The sequence below is a fragment of the Clupea harengus genome, chromosome 19 (assembly GCF_900700415.2).
Source record: "Clupea harengus chromosome 19, Ch_v2.0.2, whole genome shotgun sequence".
NCBI lineage: Eukaryota > Metazoa > Chordata > Actinopteri > Clupeiformes > Clupeidae > Clupea > Clupea harengus.
This window is the reverse complement of record NC_045170.1, coordinates 10,191,166-10,205,735: the sequence shown is the minus strand read 5'-3', so window position 1 is coordinate 10,205,735 and position 14,570 is coordinate 10,191,166. Positions and strand designations below refer to the sequence as shown.

Here is a 14,570-nt window from a genome sequence, read left to right as displayed (position 1 = left end):
TCCTCTGTCCCCACCATGTGGTGAGAGCAGAGCACTCATTTCTCTCACACACACACACACACACACACACACACACACACACACACACACACACACACACACACACACACACAGACACACACACACACACACACAATCTGAACTGGCATGGCACGTAATATAAACAAAAAATGACATTTCCTCGGCGCTCATAACTGCTGGACCATGGCACCCTGGCGATATATGACAAGATGTGATTTATGCCTGGAGGGAACCACATGTGACATATGGCGGAGATGTAACCATTAATTATTAAAACCTCAATAGAGACCTGTGGCCTTAAGACCGTGTCAGTTACACAACTGAACATGTGGAATTATCTTTGTGGATGCTTCCTGTAGTGTGAAATCTGCAAGCGCACACGAGGCAAATGTCAGATTCCGCCAGGGCTGGATGGAGAGGAGAGGATTTTACGATGTTTCTTGTCGTTTGCTCTGTTTGATGACCACTAATTGCTGAAGATATAATGGTGCAAAACAGAAACAGTCAATGTCACTGCAGGTTAACCACACGTATTGGCTCCATTTGGAAAAAAAAAACCTTGAGCAGATGCTATACTGTATTTCTCTGGCCTTTGACCCGAGCGTATGTTCCTATTATCTTTGGAGAAAAGAAATTGAATAGTTACTTATTTTTGGAGTAGGTATCGAAGTGGTTGTTTGTTTTCTGTTCAGTGTTGTTATTTTTCCTCCTCTTCTATGCGGCGTCCTCTTTGCAGTAGATAAGCGAGAGCCTCCCTGAGACCAGTAATTAGGACAGCCATTATATTGGCAGAGAGGGAAATGGACAGAGATGGCTGTTTTCCATTTGGCACTCTGACTCATAGCTCAGAGAGAGAGTGTGTCAGGTGCACACATTAAAACGTCTCTCTCTCTCTCACACACTCTCTCTCTCTCTCTCTTCATTTCACTTCTTTCTCCTTTCCTCTGGGGCTGAGAATTCAACGAGCCCCTTAGCAAAAAAGAATTAAAAAAGAGAAGAAAAAAAAAAACAATGCAAAGAGAGGTAGGGGATTGCTGTGTGGATGTGGTAGGCAAATGTCCAGGCATACCCTGCTGGGTCCGGACCCCGTCTGTGGAAAGCCCCTGTGGTGGGGGGGGTAAGGTGTGGAATCTCACCCCCGTAGCCCTGGATACCCAGAAGGCACAGGTCTTGACCCAAGCGAGATCCTCACCCCTGTGTGCCCGCTCCAGCTCCAGCCCCTCCCGAGGGCACTACGTGTTCACGCTCCAGCGAGAGTACAAAGCGATGAGGCCTGGATCCGCTGACTCTCTGGGGAGGAGATCAAATGAGAGTTGTGCCTGGACATTCCCCAGTGTGTGTGTGTGAGTGTGTGAGTGTGTGAGCCTGGCTCATGTCTACTGGAGGCTCAATTCCCCGCGCCGTGTGCCCAGCAGATTTCAGTAACCAGCCGGTCACACCTGTGTGCACCACGAAGCCGGAGCCGAGGCCATTTCCATAGAAACGGCTCAACGAGGACATTGTGGCTTCACCGGAGGTGTCAACACAGCAACAGTATTAAAGGAGGAACGTGACAGTTGAGCTATCAGAGCTCTATTCCTCTCTCTCTCTGACACTCTAGTGGTGATTACAGACAAGCAATGGTTCTCACATCCAACCTACATTTCACAAAGGTTATTACAATAAATATAAATTGTATAAAAAGATAGACATTTGTGATGGCACTGTATCTAATCTTTTTGTAAGGATAGGCGCGCTCTACTTCCAAAATAAAGGCGATTTAGGGTGCGAGTGAAAAAGACTATTAACTTAAAGTAGGAAAAAACACACTATATCTAATCTGCCATGGTTTCACTCATACATACTCACACATTCCTCTTTAATTTATTTGTATTCCTGCGGGGGTCATCTAAAAATGTCATAACCTCATAATATGGGAACAGAACATGGCTGTTGTAGAGTAGTCTTTTGGATTTTGTCTCTCTCTCCTTCTATAATTTAGTTTATGGTTGCCTGTTCTCTCCTCCTGCACTGTCAATCTCTCTTACCTCTTTTTATCTTGTGTTCTTTCACTCTGTCACTCCCCTTCTCTCTCAGTCTGTCAGTCTCTCTCACTGTTCTTTCATATTCTTTCACTCTGTCACGCTATCTCTCCAACTCAGTCCCTCTGTCTTCCTCTTCTCTCTCTTCTCTCTCTCTCTCTCTCTCCATCTCCCCCTCCCCCTTCTTGCTCTCACTTTCTCACTTTCGCTATCTCTCTCGGTATGTTCTTTAAAGCTGTTGAAGGATGCCACCCTTCCCTGTGTGCTGTGTGCTCTGCCTATCTAGCGTGCGTGGGCCTGACATCAGCCCCTTATCATGTGACAGGTTCACTCTCGCTTAGTGTTTGGCTTCTGGAGATATTAACCATTGCGGAGAGAGAGAGAGAGAGAGAGAGAGAGAGAGAGAGAGAGAGAGGGAGGGAGAGAGAGAGAGAGGGAGAGGGAGAGAGAGAGGGAGAGTTAGGGGTAAACAAACAGACCGTCTTACCGCACTCTCACACTTCAATCTCACAAAGAAAACGAGGGAGAGAGAGAGAGATGCTAGTCCAAATCTGCTGAGATTTTGGCCCCAGGTGGGATGCCAGGAGACAGGTGTGTTTTTTCTCAGGGGCCACACATAGACCAGACCTGTGTTGTAGAGAAGCTCCGTTTGCACGAGGCTGTGGGACTGTTCATCTGCTTTCGGGGTCGCTTTACGTGCACGACCTCCCATGAATGTCGTACATCTTCAGTGGACCCAATCAATATTCCACTTCTCATTTCTCCTTATTTCCATGGCGACTGCATATGTTGTGCTCAGAGCCTGCTGCTTCTGGGCTCTTTAAAATGGCACAGTAGCGTAAAGAGGATAGTAATGGTAAAGCTTACACTATATATTTAAAAACCACATTCACTTACAGCCTATGCACGCTAATTCACTTAGATGTTTGTCCGCAGATAGTAAGGATTGAGAAGAATTCCGTTTTGTAATGTAATGTAGTGTAGTTTGTTCTAGAAGTTTATACGGTGATCTAGGTAATTTGCATGCCACTCTCAGAGTTTAAAGGGGTTTGAGAGACTCCTGTCCTGTGAGCACGATGTTTTTATTTTGCCGTTTATCTCATGGCAGCTTAGCAGTCAGCCCTTACGTATCGTTCACATTTGCCAATCATATCTTCCATTAACCCACTGCAATTCACTGTAATGAGGAATAAACTTAATTGCAGTGCTGACTTGGCACCCCTGAAAAGTCATGGACCTCCACTGCAGAAGTCATCTGCATCGATCCGTCATCTTCCTTACTGGCAGCGAGAGGCCGGGGGCCCAGGGCGTGAGGAGTACACACACAGCCATGCCCAGAGAGGAGCAGGCAGGCAGGCAGGCAGGCAGGCAGGCAGGCAGGCAGGCAGGCAGGCAGGCAGGCAGGCAGGCAGGCAGGTGGAAGGGATGTAGGCGGCCTTCTTCCATTCCAGCATACACTGCACATTAAGCAGGCAGCAGGCTCCTGCTGCAGTGAGCAATGACGTCATCAACACACACACACACACATACACACACACACGCTGTCCATACACGCACACACACACACACACATACACACACACACACACACACACACACACACACACACACACACACACAAACACTTCTCTCTCCCACAGCTGGCTCCTCATTCATCTTGGTGAGCTGTCACAAAGGTGTAGGGCAAGGTGTGTGGGTGTGTGTGTATGTGTGTGTGTGTGTGTGTGTGTGTGTGTGTGTGTGTGTCTATTTCTGCGTCCGTTTCTGCCTGATCAGGATAAAGCAGCAGTCACATGTGACTACAGCTCGCTGCTACGAAACAGAGACAGCCAGCAGGAACTCTTTTTAGGAAGGAGAAAAAATTGCTCAATCTCTCCCCCCTCCTTTTCCATCTCTCTCCCGCAAAATGTTTCCTCAAACCCGCAACCCACGAAAGGGCCTGAATTAATCTATGGCCTCATTTCCATATAACTCAGTAAGCATCTGTCAAAACGCGTTAAGTGTGAGAGGCACACAGGAGAGGGCAATCTCGCGTGGAGCTGCATCTCCCTCTTCCTCTCCCTCCCTCTCTCTCTCTCTATTCCTCTCTCTCTCCATCTCTCTCTCTCTCTCTCTATTCCTCTCTCTCCCCCCCCCTCTCTCTCTCTCTCTATTCCTCTCTCCCCCTCTCTGTCTCTCTATTCCTCTCTCTTTCCCTCTCTCTCTTCCTCTCACTCTCTCTCTCCCTCCACCTCTCCCTCTCTCTCTCTCTATTCCTCTCTCTCTCCCTCTCTCTCTTCCTCTCTCTCTCTCTCCCTCCACCTCTCCCTCTCTCTCTTCCTCTCTCCCCTCTCTCTTTCTCTCTCTCTCTCTCTCTCTCTCTCTTTCTCTCTCACTTTCTCTCTCTCTCTCTCTCGGCAGAGGAAAGGAGTCGGCCCATGCTGCTTGCACGCCTGCCTGTTTTCTTGCTTGCTTGCTGAGGCAGGTGTTTGCCCCCCTGTGAGGGAGTTGAGGCAGCCATGGAGAAAGAGAGAGAAAGAGAAGGAGAGAGAGAGAGGGAGAGAGAGATGGAGAGCTGTGGCTTTCCGTTTTTTTTTTCTCTGAATCTCTATCTCTCTGCTCATGAAGGCAAGGCCACAAGCCACTTTCCCTCACTGCATGTGAACTCACTCCTAAGGGTTTTTCTCCCCTTGTATGGCAATGTTGGTGTGTGTGTGTGTGTGTGTGTGTGTGTGTGTGTGTGTGTTGTTTTTGTGGGGTGGGGGGTAAAAGAGAGAGTGTGTATGACTAAAAGTGTGTAGGTATCTGAATAAGCAAAGGCTGCCAGCGTCTGTGCCTGTGTGCTTTATATTGGTTTTCTTGTATGGTGTGTGTGTGTGTGTGTGTGTGTGTGTGTGTATATATATATCTGTCTGTGCGTGTCTGTGTGTGTGTTTGTTTGTGTGTGTGTGTGTGTGTGTATGTGTGTTTGTGATGGGCCTTTGTGTATATGAAAAAGAAATATGTACATAGAATACGTTGTGTATACGCTGTGTGTACATTATAATTTGTCAGCATGTGTGTATGTGTGTTTGGTTTTGGCTATAGGAACTGAGGCCTATGTACGTATGTTTACACATGTATGCTGGAAATGAAACGCGCCACACTTGTACTCCCCCGTGTCCTTGAAAGGACCTGACTTCAAATGCACACCTATTGGCAAAGTGAGCCATACAAAAGAAACAGATATACCTTTGAAAGAGGGGGAGAAAAGAAGGATGACGCCACAGTGTAGGCTAATGCATGTGTACGCAGGGAATCAGTGTTCTGTGGTTTTCCGAGTGGCTGTGGCTGTGTCAGTGATAAAATGCCCACGTGATCGCCTGTAAATGAAACGAGGACTTCTCCTGCCAGACAACATGACTGGCCAAACAAAAGCGCAATCAAAAATAGCAATCAAAGCGATGAAGAGACTATATGGTGTAGCATCCATCGCATCCTCCACTCCCACAGTCAGATCGCGAGGCCCTCCTCTGAAAAAGCGCAGTACCCTTGGTGGCTAAGTTGACTGTTGCTTGCTCTTGCTAGTTGTGATCTTTTTCAAAGTTTAATGTATGCAGCCAGCCGAAGCGCTGTTGCCGTCAGCCGCATGATAGGTTGGAACTTGATTTTTGCCAAACACGGCTCAGGCGAAGGGAGCGTTGCAAATCCTCTTGCCCTTTTCCCTCCAGTTTCTTTTTTCTTTTTTTTGGGGGAGGGGGGGGGGGGGGGTGAGAGCACACTGGCATTTTCACATTGCCTAAAGTGTCACCGCCCCAAAAAGTGTTACTCTGGAGCCTGTGACAGCAGTAAAACAAAACTGGATGAAAAAAAGAAAGATGTACGTACTGGAAGGTTAATGATTGTTTAAAAAAACAATTTTTTTTTTTTAATTCTCAGGGCAACTGTACTGTCAGGAATGGAATGTCATTGTGTTCACGGAGGCGCACGGAACCTTGCTTTCCTGTGACTCATGGACACATAGATGGCGGACTTCTGAGCAAAAGGGTAGTAATGAGTTGCGCTGTGTCTGGGATTGTTTCCCTTTCTCCAGCTGGATCAACAAAGATCTGAGAGGAGCAACAGATTGCTTCTGTGTGAAGCTCTTGTGTACTCACGTTTTGTTTTCTGTCATTTTCAATGCGTATTCTGAAATGTATTCACGAGAACATTTCACGCCCTTGAATAAAGCATCCAGGTGCAATTTTGTAAACTTCAGCGCAAGTGAACCTTCACGTTTGGACATCTGGGTGAGGGAAAAAATAAAGTGTGAGCTCATCATTAGATACCACTGTAGAGCAGCCGTCATATTTGTGCACAGACTGCTTCAGGGACTCCACCGCCTCAGTTCAGTTCAAAGCCTCCTGCAGGGGTCTAATATATTTTCTCTTTTTCAGACACTAATAAGCATTTGATTACATCTGATTAAAATGCATTCACAGTGCTCAATTGACTTCACTCCTCTGAGTCAATAGCCTTTTTCACATCCAGGAAGAGCTCTAATTGCAACCCAAACACAAGGGAGGGAGGGCTTCCTGCCTCGTGTTCCCTTCTGCCCTGAATGCTGATGGTGAGGGATGCATGTTGTGTTTGTGGCCCTTAAGCCTGACAGCCCCTGGTGAGCTGTGTTGGTACAGTAGTGCGTTGTGTCGTGTTTTTGGTTTTGCGTTTGCGAAGCGCGTACGTGCCGCTGTGGTAATTGCACACCTTTCGGCCGAGGACAGCGTGTAGCTTCTTTTGTCCTGCTCAATTAGGACGTGGTGACGCTAAGCATATGTAGCCCTCCGTCGTGCCCGCAGCCCCGTGTCGTTTCATTAGCATCTCTAACAGATTCCTGATCGCGTACCTGCTGTGAGAACACCAGTGCTGCCGTGCAGCTTGAACCAGAATACGATCAGCAGACAGGGCCTCTCGTGGCAGGAGCTCATCCTTATTGGGTCACGCAAACACCGCCACCGGACACAGACTTTTGTCACGTGTGTTAAGATCATCATTGACCAGCAGCATTCATGCATTGGAAAAAAGCTTCGCCTATAGGCTAGAATTTTCCTGTAGCGTATGTTTTCCTCAGTTTCCATGGAAACAAGGAAGAATACCAAATGGGTCAGGCAGTTCAGATATCCACGACTTTCCTTTTCCTCCCTCTCTCTCTGTCTAAACTTTTTTCTTTTTTTCTTCTTTTTCTTCTCTTTTTTCTTTTTTGTCGATAGATAAACTACTTCCAGCTCAGTCATCCAGGGCAAAGAATGTTTCTAATGCTAATTAGCAGCATAGTAATGATTGTCTCCGACTTTAAAATGACACGATCAAAGCTCTGGATGGCAAATGAGGCTGTGTGCGTCTGTGCATAAGACAGTACAGTAGGATACAAGCCCAGTGTGCATCCGCCGCCCTCTGAAAAAGAGACAGCAAAAGGAGTGAACGAGAGAGGGAGATGGAGGGAGAGAGAGAGAAAGAGCGAGAGAGGGCTGCTTTTCAGTGAGGTGGCCAATTAAATTATTTTAAATAAACATACAGTCTCATTGCCTCAGGGAGTCCTTTTGTGCACTTTCTTAAGCGCACTGATCTAATGAAGAATAATGATGTACTCGTGTAACGCTATTAGCACATTAGAAAGGCGCATTTCCATGCACGCGGCGCACTAGCAGAATTAAGGAGGGCAGCGGTTTACAAAACATCAAGTCCACCAGGACATGTTTTCTGTTTTCGTTTTTTTCCATTCGGGGAGCTCTGAACCCAGCCACCCCCGACACACCTCTGGGAAATAAGTGATGCCACAAGTGCCTCTGAGCAGTAAGATGTCACTGGCCGCCCTCCCGTTGAGCGGTTGTCTCCGATGCTGGATGGAGTCAGCACTGTGTTTTTCCTGCCTGGAAGCTTGCACCTCCCGTGTGAGATCTTAATAATTAATGCTGTTTTCCACACTTTTTTCTCACTCTCTCTCTCTTTCTTTTTTCTTTTTTCTTTTTTTTTCTGTGTTTGTCTCTCTTGTCTCTCTCGTTGCAGTCTTGTTTGGACAGTTTGTGTTGTTCCAGACCTCCCTCAACGACGTGGTGGACATCTATGATGGACCCACTCAGCAGTCGCCCCTGCTCTCCTCACTGTCTGGCTCACACTCAGGTAAACGCATACACACACACACACAAAAATCACACACATACAGATTTCCACACACATTTATTCACTCACACACACGTGCACACACACACACACACATTTACTCACATGCTCGCACGCATTTACACACAAACACACACACACAGACACACTTTGAATCACACACACTCTCAAACACTGACATACAAGACCAGGACAAACGGGTTACAGTTTTCTGTCATGCAGAATTCACTCCAGAAACCCTGAGGCTCCTAAGCTCCGTCGCTAGCAGTCATAAGTAGCCTCCCCTCCATCAATCCTCAACGCAGCCAATCCAAACTCAGCGAGAGACGTGACAGCATAAATCCATGTCTGTCACACATACTGTATCTGCAAACACAGTCACAGACATTGACATTTTAGTGTACCTCAGCCTCTACTTATCTTCTTTCATATAGCTTTTAGAGCCTGGAAGCAGTCCACCTTCATACTTACTGTAATCACAGCTCTTTGGCGATAAAGCTCTGACCTGTACTTCAGAGAAGGAGGCACTTTAGTTGACCTCCCTCAAATATAACATAATTCCCCCCCTCGTTGATGGACTGGACAGATGGACAACATGTCCGCAATTTCTGTCCACAAACTATTTTGGCTTATGGCTTAAGGCTTTCAGAATGTTTTACAGAGATGCTGCAATAACAGTAATGTGTGTGTGTGTGTGTGTGTGTGTGTGTGAGAGAAAGACAGAGGGAAAGAGAGAGAAATTGCCGGAAAATGACACCCCAATGCACCTCATAATCAGGACCGCTCTTAACCAAGCCGAGGGGGGGGGGGAACGAGTGCCGGATGAAAAGCTGTTAGCACAAGAGATTGAGAGGAGCAGAGAGGGGGCTGAAAAGGGGTCGGCGAGCGATCAATAGAGGACGGACGGCCCTTATCAAAGCCCCTACCCTCGCACTTCTTCATATCCTGTGCAAACGCAACACTTGATTGAATTTGCCTGTGAAAAGGCTAAAGAGACAAATAAAGCGCGTGGAGTGGGAGAGATCAAAGCCACGGGTACTCGTCCAGCAGAGACCAACGTTTGTGATCCACTTAGTGGTTTGGGGCAGCATGAGAAGAGAAGTGCGCGAGAAAGGAAAACATTACAAGCGTCTCATCATCCATGAGAAACAATGACGTAATGCATCTCTGACTTTCTTTCTTTGTGTGTTTCCCTGGTCTAGGGGAGTCTCTTCCGTTGAGCACAGGTAACCAGATCACTGTCAAGTTCACCACCGTTGGCCCGGAGACTGCCAAAGGATTTCACTTTGTTTACCAAGGTATGCCTGTGAATTACTAACTGTCCCCATCACATGTTAACAATAATAGGAAGGCATTTAATTAAAATGTTGGAACAACACTGAAACAGAAGCACTTTCACAGCTCTTTCTGGTATTCTACGCAATTAATTATAGTTCTGTTGATCACTCTGTTGGGTAATGTAACCACCAGTATCTCCTATCTGGGAAAGTCGTGCCTAAGAAATCTAAGTAAGAATTCTGCCATGTTGCCTCTTAGACATTAGCTAGCAATTCACTGTTCTCAAAATATATCTGTTTTTGCTGTCATTGCCATTATTATGTACTATGTCTGACACTTGCTCTATTATAATTGGGTTTTGGGGGACAGGTTTACAGAAGGGTTCTACATTTAGAAGGATGCATAAAAATACTGTCAATAAACACAATTACTGTAATGAAAAACAGTTCAAAAGATAGAGATGATTAGTTAAATGGGTTCTGTATGTCATAGACATTTTTAATAGCAAACTCTCGTCTAGTTCTCCTCCAGCAGAGTCTGCCAGCCTCCACCCCAGAGCTTTGGTAGAGCTTTTTTTGTCAGCTATCTGTTGACGATGCTTACTGGCTGAAAACCCGTCAGCTCAGCACTATCCGACGCATGATGCTGTTCTGCTCAGCAAATGTTTCAAATATCCAGGGAAATGTTTTTTTTTTTTTTTTTGGAGAAAATAAATAAGTAAAAAAAGAAATGATCAAGCTTCTTATAACTCTGCAGAGAGAGAGAGAGAGAGAGAGAGAGAGAGAGAGAGAAAAGGAAAAGGAAAACTTGAGTTTTGCGAGTTTTCCTCTCTAAATCTCCTCAAAGCAGTCCATCGGGACCATCCGGGCAGGAAGTGTCAACGTCCCGCGGCATAGCGCTGTTTTGGAAATGTGCCAAATCCCCCCTCGTCTCCATCGTCTCCAACCGCCAGCCGAGTTGAGTCGCGTATGCAAAGCTCCTAAACATCGGCATCCCGGTGCCTCTGCCTGATTTATGTGTCTATACCCAAAAGACTGGAGGCCAGTTTTAAGCCTTAACAGCCATGCTGCCATTGTGCAGTGTAGAGGAGGGATGGGGCTGCCATTTTGTACAGCTCTCCCTCTAAAACGCGGCGACTCTGATGGAGAGAGAGAGAGAGCGCCGCGACATTCATGTGTTTCGTTTTGAATGTGCCTCGCGTCCCTCAAGATTGCACACCGCAATCTCAGCACTGGGCCCCCGCCTGATCTTCCATTTTCAATGACTGAAAGCCACTAAGCTGGAGCGAGCTCATCTTGTCCTCCCACTTAGACGCACATTTACTCCATGTCAGGAAACTCGGTGAGCAAGTATTTCACTCTCTCTCTCTCTCTCTTTCTCTCTATGAACAGTCGTCATGCCAAAAAAACATGGAGGTTGTAGCCAGCCAAGCCAAGGCTGGGGAGAATTATACTCATGCAGCAAGACTAAGAAGTCTTTTTTCAAGGCTCTCCTGTCAGCTTAGCCAAATGAAATGAGCTCAAATAGTGGTCGTGGAAATGCTCAAATTAAAAGCGGGTCCCTGGCTTATGGGTGCCTCACAGCAACCAACATTTAGGGAACGAGGATGTTGGCAGTCACACACTTTGGCTTGTAGACCAGTGTTGCTTTCAAGCATTTACAGTTTCTTTCTTAGATTTGTTTTCGTACTTATCCATTTTGAATGTGTGCATGTGTGTGTGTATGTCTGTGTGTGTGTGTGTGTGTGTGGTGGGGTTGTTGCGAGATGTTGTGATTTTAAAACACCCTTGTCGTCCTTCAAACTTTGTCCGCAGCGGTGCCACGGACGAGTGCCACCCAGTGCAGCTCGGTGCCCGAGCCACGCTTCGGCAGGCGCATCGGAAACGACTTCGCTGTGGGTGCGTCCGTGACATTTGAATGTAACCCAGGCTACACCCTCCACGGTTCCTCAGCCATCCGGTGTGAAGCGGTGCGCGACGCCCTGGCACAGTGGAATGACTCCTTGCCTACGTGTGTCGGTGAGCTACGCATTAACATTTGTATTGTACACGTTGTATTTGTAAATATTGTAAATTGAACATATATGGTAACATTGTTGAAGCTAGAGAGGGAATTTTAGAAGCATTTTGTTTAATTCCCTTTACATCCTGACAGCAATCAATAATTCATATGATCCGGTAATACAAAATTTAAAAATCTGTTGTGGCAGTCACAGGCCGGTAATAAGCCTGTCTAATCATTTCATTCGGACTGAGAGCACACAGAATAGAATAAGAAATCAAAAGGAAAAAAAATTGTAACAATGAAATCAAATCGAAATACCCCAAATGATACCATCATCCTCATCAGTGTGTATGGATACCATTTTCTGTAGCCTGCTGGATGACGAGGGTGTGAACAGAGCCTCAGTGAATATAGGGCTAGGGTCTTCAGCAGAGTATCCCTGCCACTTTTTCTGAGATTGGCAATGGTGGAGGAGAACCGCAAATGTTCAAGGGCTGTGTACCAAAAGGCCTCCATGGTTAGCAAACAAAAACTCTGTGACACAAACCTACAAGCAATGGGTTACGTGAGCCACCTCCTCCTCTCAGTCTGTTTGACAGTTGACTGACCACAGAGGTCTGTGGGCGGCATAGGATGTAAGGACGAAGGGGTCCAGAAGCCAAGTTTGACATTTCAGTAAAAGGCAGTTGTTGGTTTGTAGTTTGTGATGTGGCAGCTAGCATAACAAGCTATAATCTAGTTTGCAGCCCCAACAAGTCGGTAGGTAACAATGGTGACAACTGAGGGAGTTGAAGGGCCTAGAAAGTGACACCATGGTTGCTGTAATTCTGTAATTGCCCTTATTATTGGGTTTGTTTTGTTTTTTGTTATTATTTTGAAAGGTCACAGGCAGGAAACACAGATATAGGAGAAACTCATGACTCAATGGGAGGACAGGAGAGCAGGGTAGACTTCACAGTGACATTCACATTGACAATGGTCAGATGATGCTAAGCAAACACAGGGATAAATCAACACAGGACTCAAACTAAATGATGGACATTACACATGCACCTCTACTAGACACAAAAGGGATACATAACCCGAACATTAATGAATTAGTCTGTACAACAGTCCAACATCCAACGCATGATGGGAACACCCCCAGCACCCTGCATGCTCCGCTGCTGTAGCACCCCTGCATGGGCTGAGCATGATTACGGGGTACCCACGGCGGGGTGTAGAGGTGGAGATCAGTGGCATAGGCACTCAGACTCTCTCCCTCATTCCGGCGGCCAACCTGCTTGTCCCCGACATCGTCAGCGAAAGATCTGTGGGCCGAACCAGTGCTACAGTGCTCTTTCTATTGCCGGCCAACTGGACCGCTTTGCTGGCTGGAGGTCAGTGGGGACCTGCAGCGCCCCTTGCCTTCCAGGCCAGGGGCAACCTGAACCCCCAGCTCCCTGCCGAGATGCTCTAGACGCCTGCTGGGTCAGCTCCTGGGTGAGCCCCAGAGAAGTCGGCAGCTGGTCTCCAGCTCCCTGGCATGGCTGGATCCGCCGGCAGCTCCTGGCAGGCCAGCACCCCACTGGAATCTGCCCCAGCGGTGTGCTGTGGAAAAGGGATACATAACTCTGAACATTAATGACTTAGTCCGCACAACAGTCAAACGTTCAATGCATGCTGGGAACACCCCCGGCATCCCACAGTATTTGTGTTATATCTCTTTGGCTTTGAAGAGGAGGTTTTAGAAATGTGGTGATGTAACTTTTAAGTTGTTTATGTAAGTTTTGTGAGAATGAGAATGAGATGTGAATGAGACATGAGGTAGCTCCAGCAGTAGTCAGGCAGTGTGCCTTCATGTGTTTTGGAAAAGGGGCTTTGGAGAGAGCCCTGAAAGAAGGGGCTGGGAATTTTTTTGTTTGTATACTTAATACTTATACTTATACTTAAATACTCTTGCTGGTTTCTCTAATGTTGCCTACCCTAGCTTCAAGTTGATATAAAGACCTGTTTACCAGCAGTAAATATAATGCAACATTGTTACATTTCTGTAAAGTACTGTTTAGCCGCATTGTTTTAAACCAGTGTACAGTGGACCAAATAGTCCTTTGGATTGGACTCTGTGTAACACTTGCAACATCTACTACTACTACATCCCAGAAACAAAGGAAATTAAATACCCAATGCTCCTACCGGACGTAACACTGAGGAAGACAAAAGAAGAGGCAGATTGAACAGTGGCAGCGAGACAGAGAGCAGTGAAACATAAAGTGTCACCAGGAAGCTTCAGCAACCCCGAGCTGTCAATCTTTTGCCTGGGAGACAGGAAGGGTTGATTGGTGTTGCATTCGTGTGCTTCCCCAATTCGGGAGTTGCAGCCCTCGCCGGGGCCCCTTCAAGAACTCACGGTGCCTTAATGCAAACAGGCAAGATGTTTCCCCTGCCGCCTGTGCACTCAAGCAGGTCTAAGGAGTCCAGGGGAACATCCTGATGAGCACGCCGCCCCGCTCCCAACAAGGTGCCTTCACTCCCCCGCCCCGGCACTCAGCAGCCTCAAAGACCTGAAAACATTGTCTGCTAACGTCCATGCAGGCTGCTTGTAAAGAAATGGCGAACAAAACGGTTTCTGTCTCGATTGTTGCTCTCTCGTCATAATGCAAGTTACATGAGGTGTTGCATCAGACCAGTTTAGTTGTTAGTAGCACAGTGTAGCAACATTCTGCCAACACTTCAAACAAACACAGCAACTCACCAAACTGACATTTATGATGGATATATCCTGCATGCGTATGTTCGAGTGAGCGTAAGCCATACTGTTTTGTGTTACCATGCGGTTGTCTAAGGCTTACAGGAACAAAGGTAAAGCTCTTTTTTTTGTCATTATTTGCTGGCCGGCAGGGTGTTGTCTGGCTGAAAGGTTAAGAATCCATTCTGATAACCAGTGCTCATGCTGCATTCTATCAGCGCTAAAATATGAATGAGCCTGAAATTGCTCTGAACTGAATTTGTTCAATAATTTACCATCTGACACAGATATATTGAGCTGGCCTCCACATACTTCTCCATTTTCTCTCTCTCTCTCTCTCTCTCTCTCTCTCTCTCTCTCTCTCAGCGTCTCTCTCTGTTTTTCTCAGTCTCTCTCTCCCC

The 14,570-nt window shown here is 46.7% G+C and overlaps 1 protein-coding gene across 4 annotated transcripts in view; it reads left to right on the top strand.

Annotated features, from left to right (window-relative positions):
- Nucleotides 1–14,570, top strand: part of csmd3b (CUB and Sushi multiple domains 3b) — a 363,440-nt gene that overhangs the window by 263,133 nt on the left and 85,737 nt on the right. For all 4 annotated transcript variants that reach the window (XM_031585978.2, XM_031585977.2, XM_042710744.1 and 1 more), the window contains 3 exons: nucleotides 8,046–8,159; nucleotides 9,362–9,457; nucleotides 11,252–11,455. In XM_031585978.2, coding sequence (XP_031441838.1) covers nucleotides 8,046–8,159; nucleotides 9,362–9,457; nucleotides 11,252–11,455 — 414 coding nt within the window. The remainder of the gene's footprint in view (nucleotides 1–8,045; nucleotides 8,160–9,361; nucleotides 9,458–11,251; nucleotides 11,456–14,570) is intronic.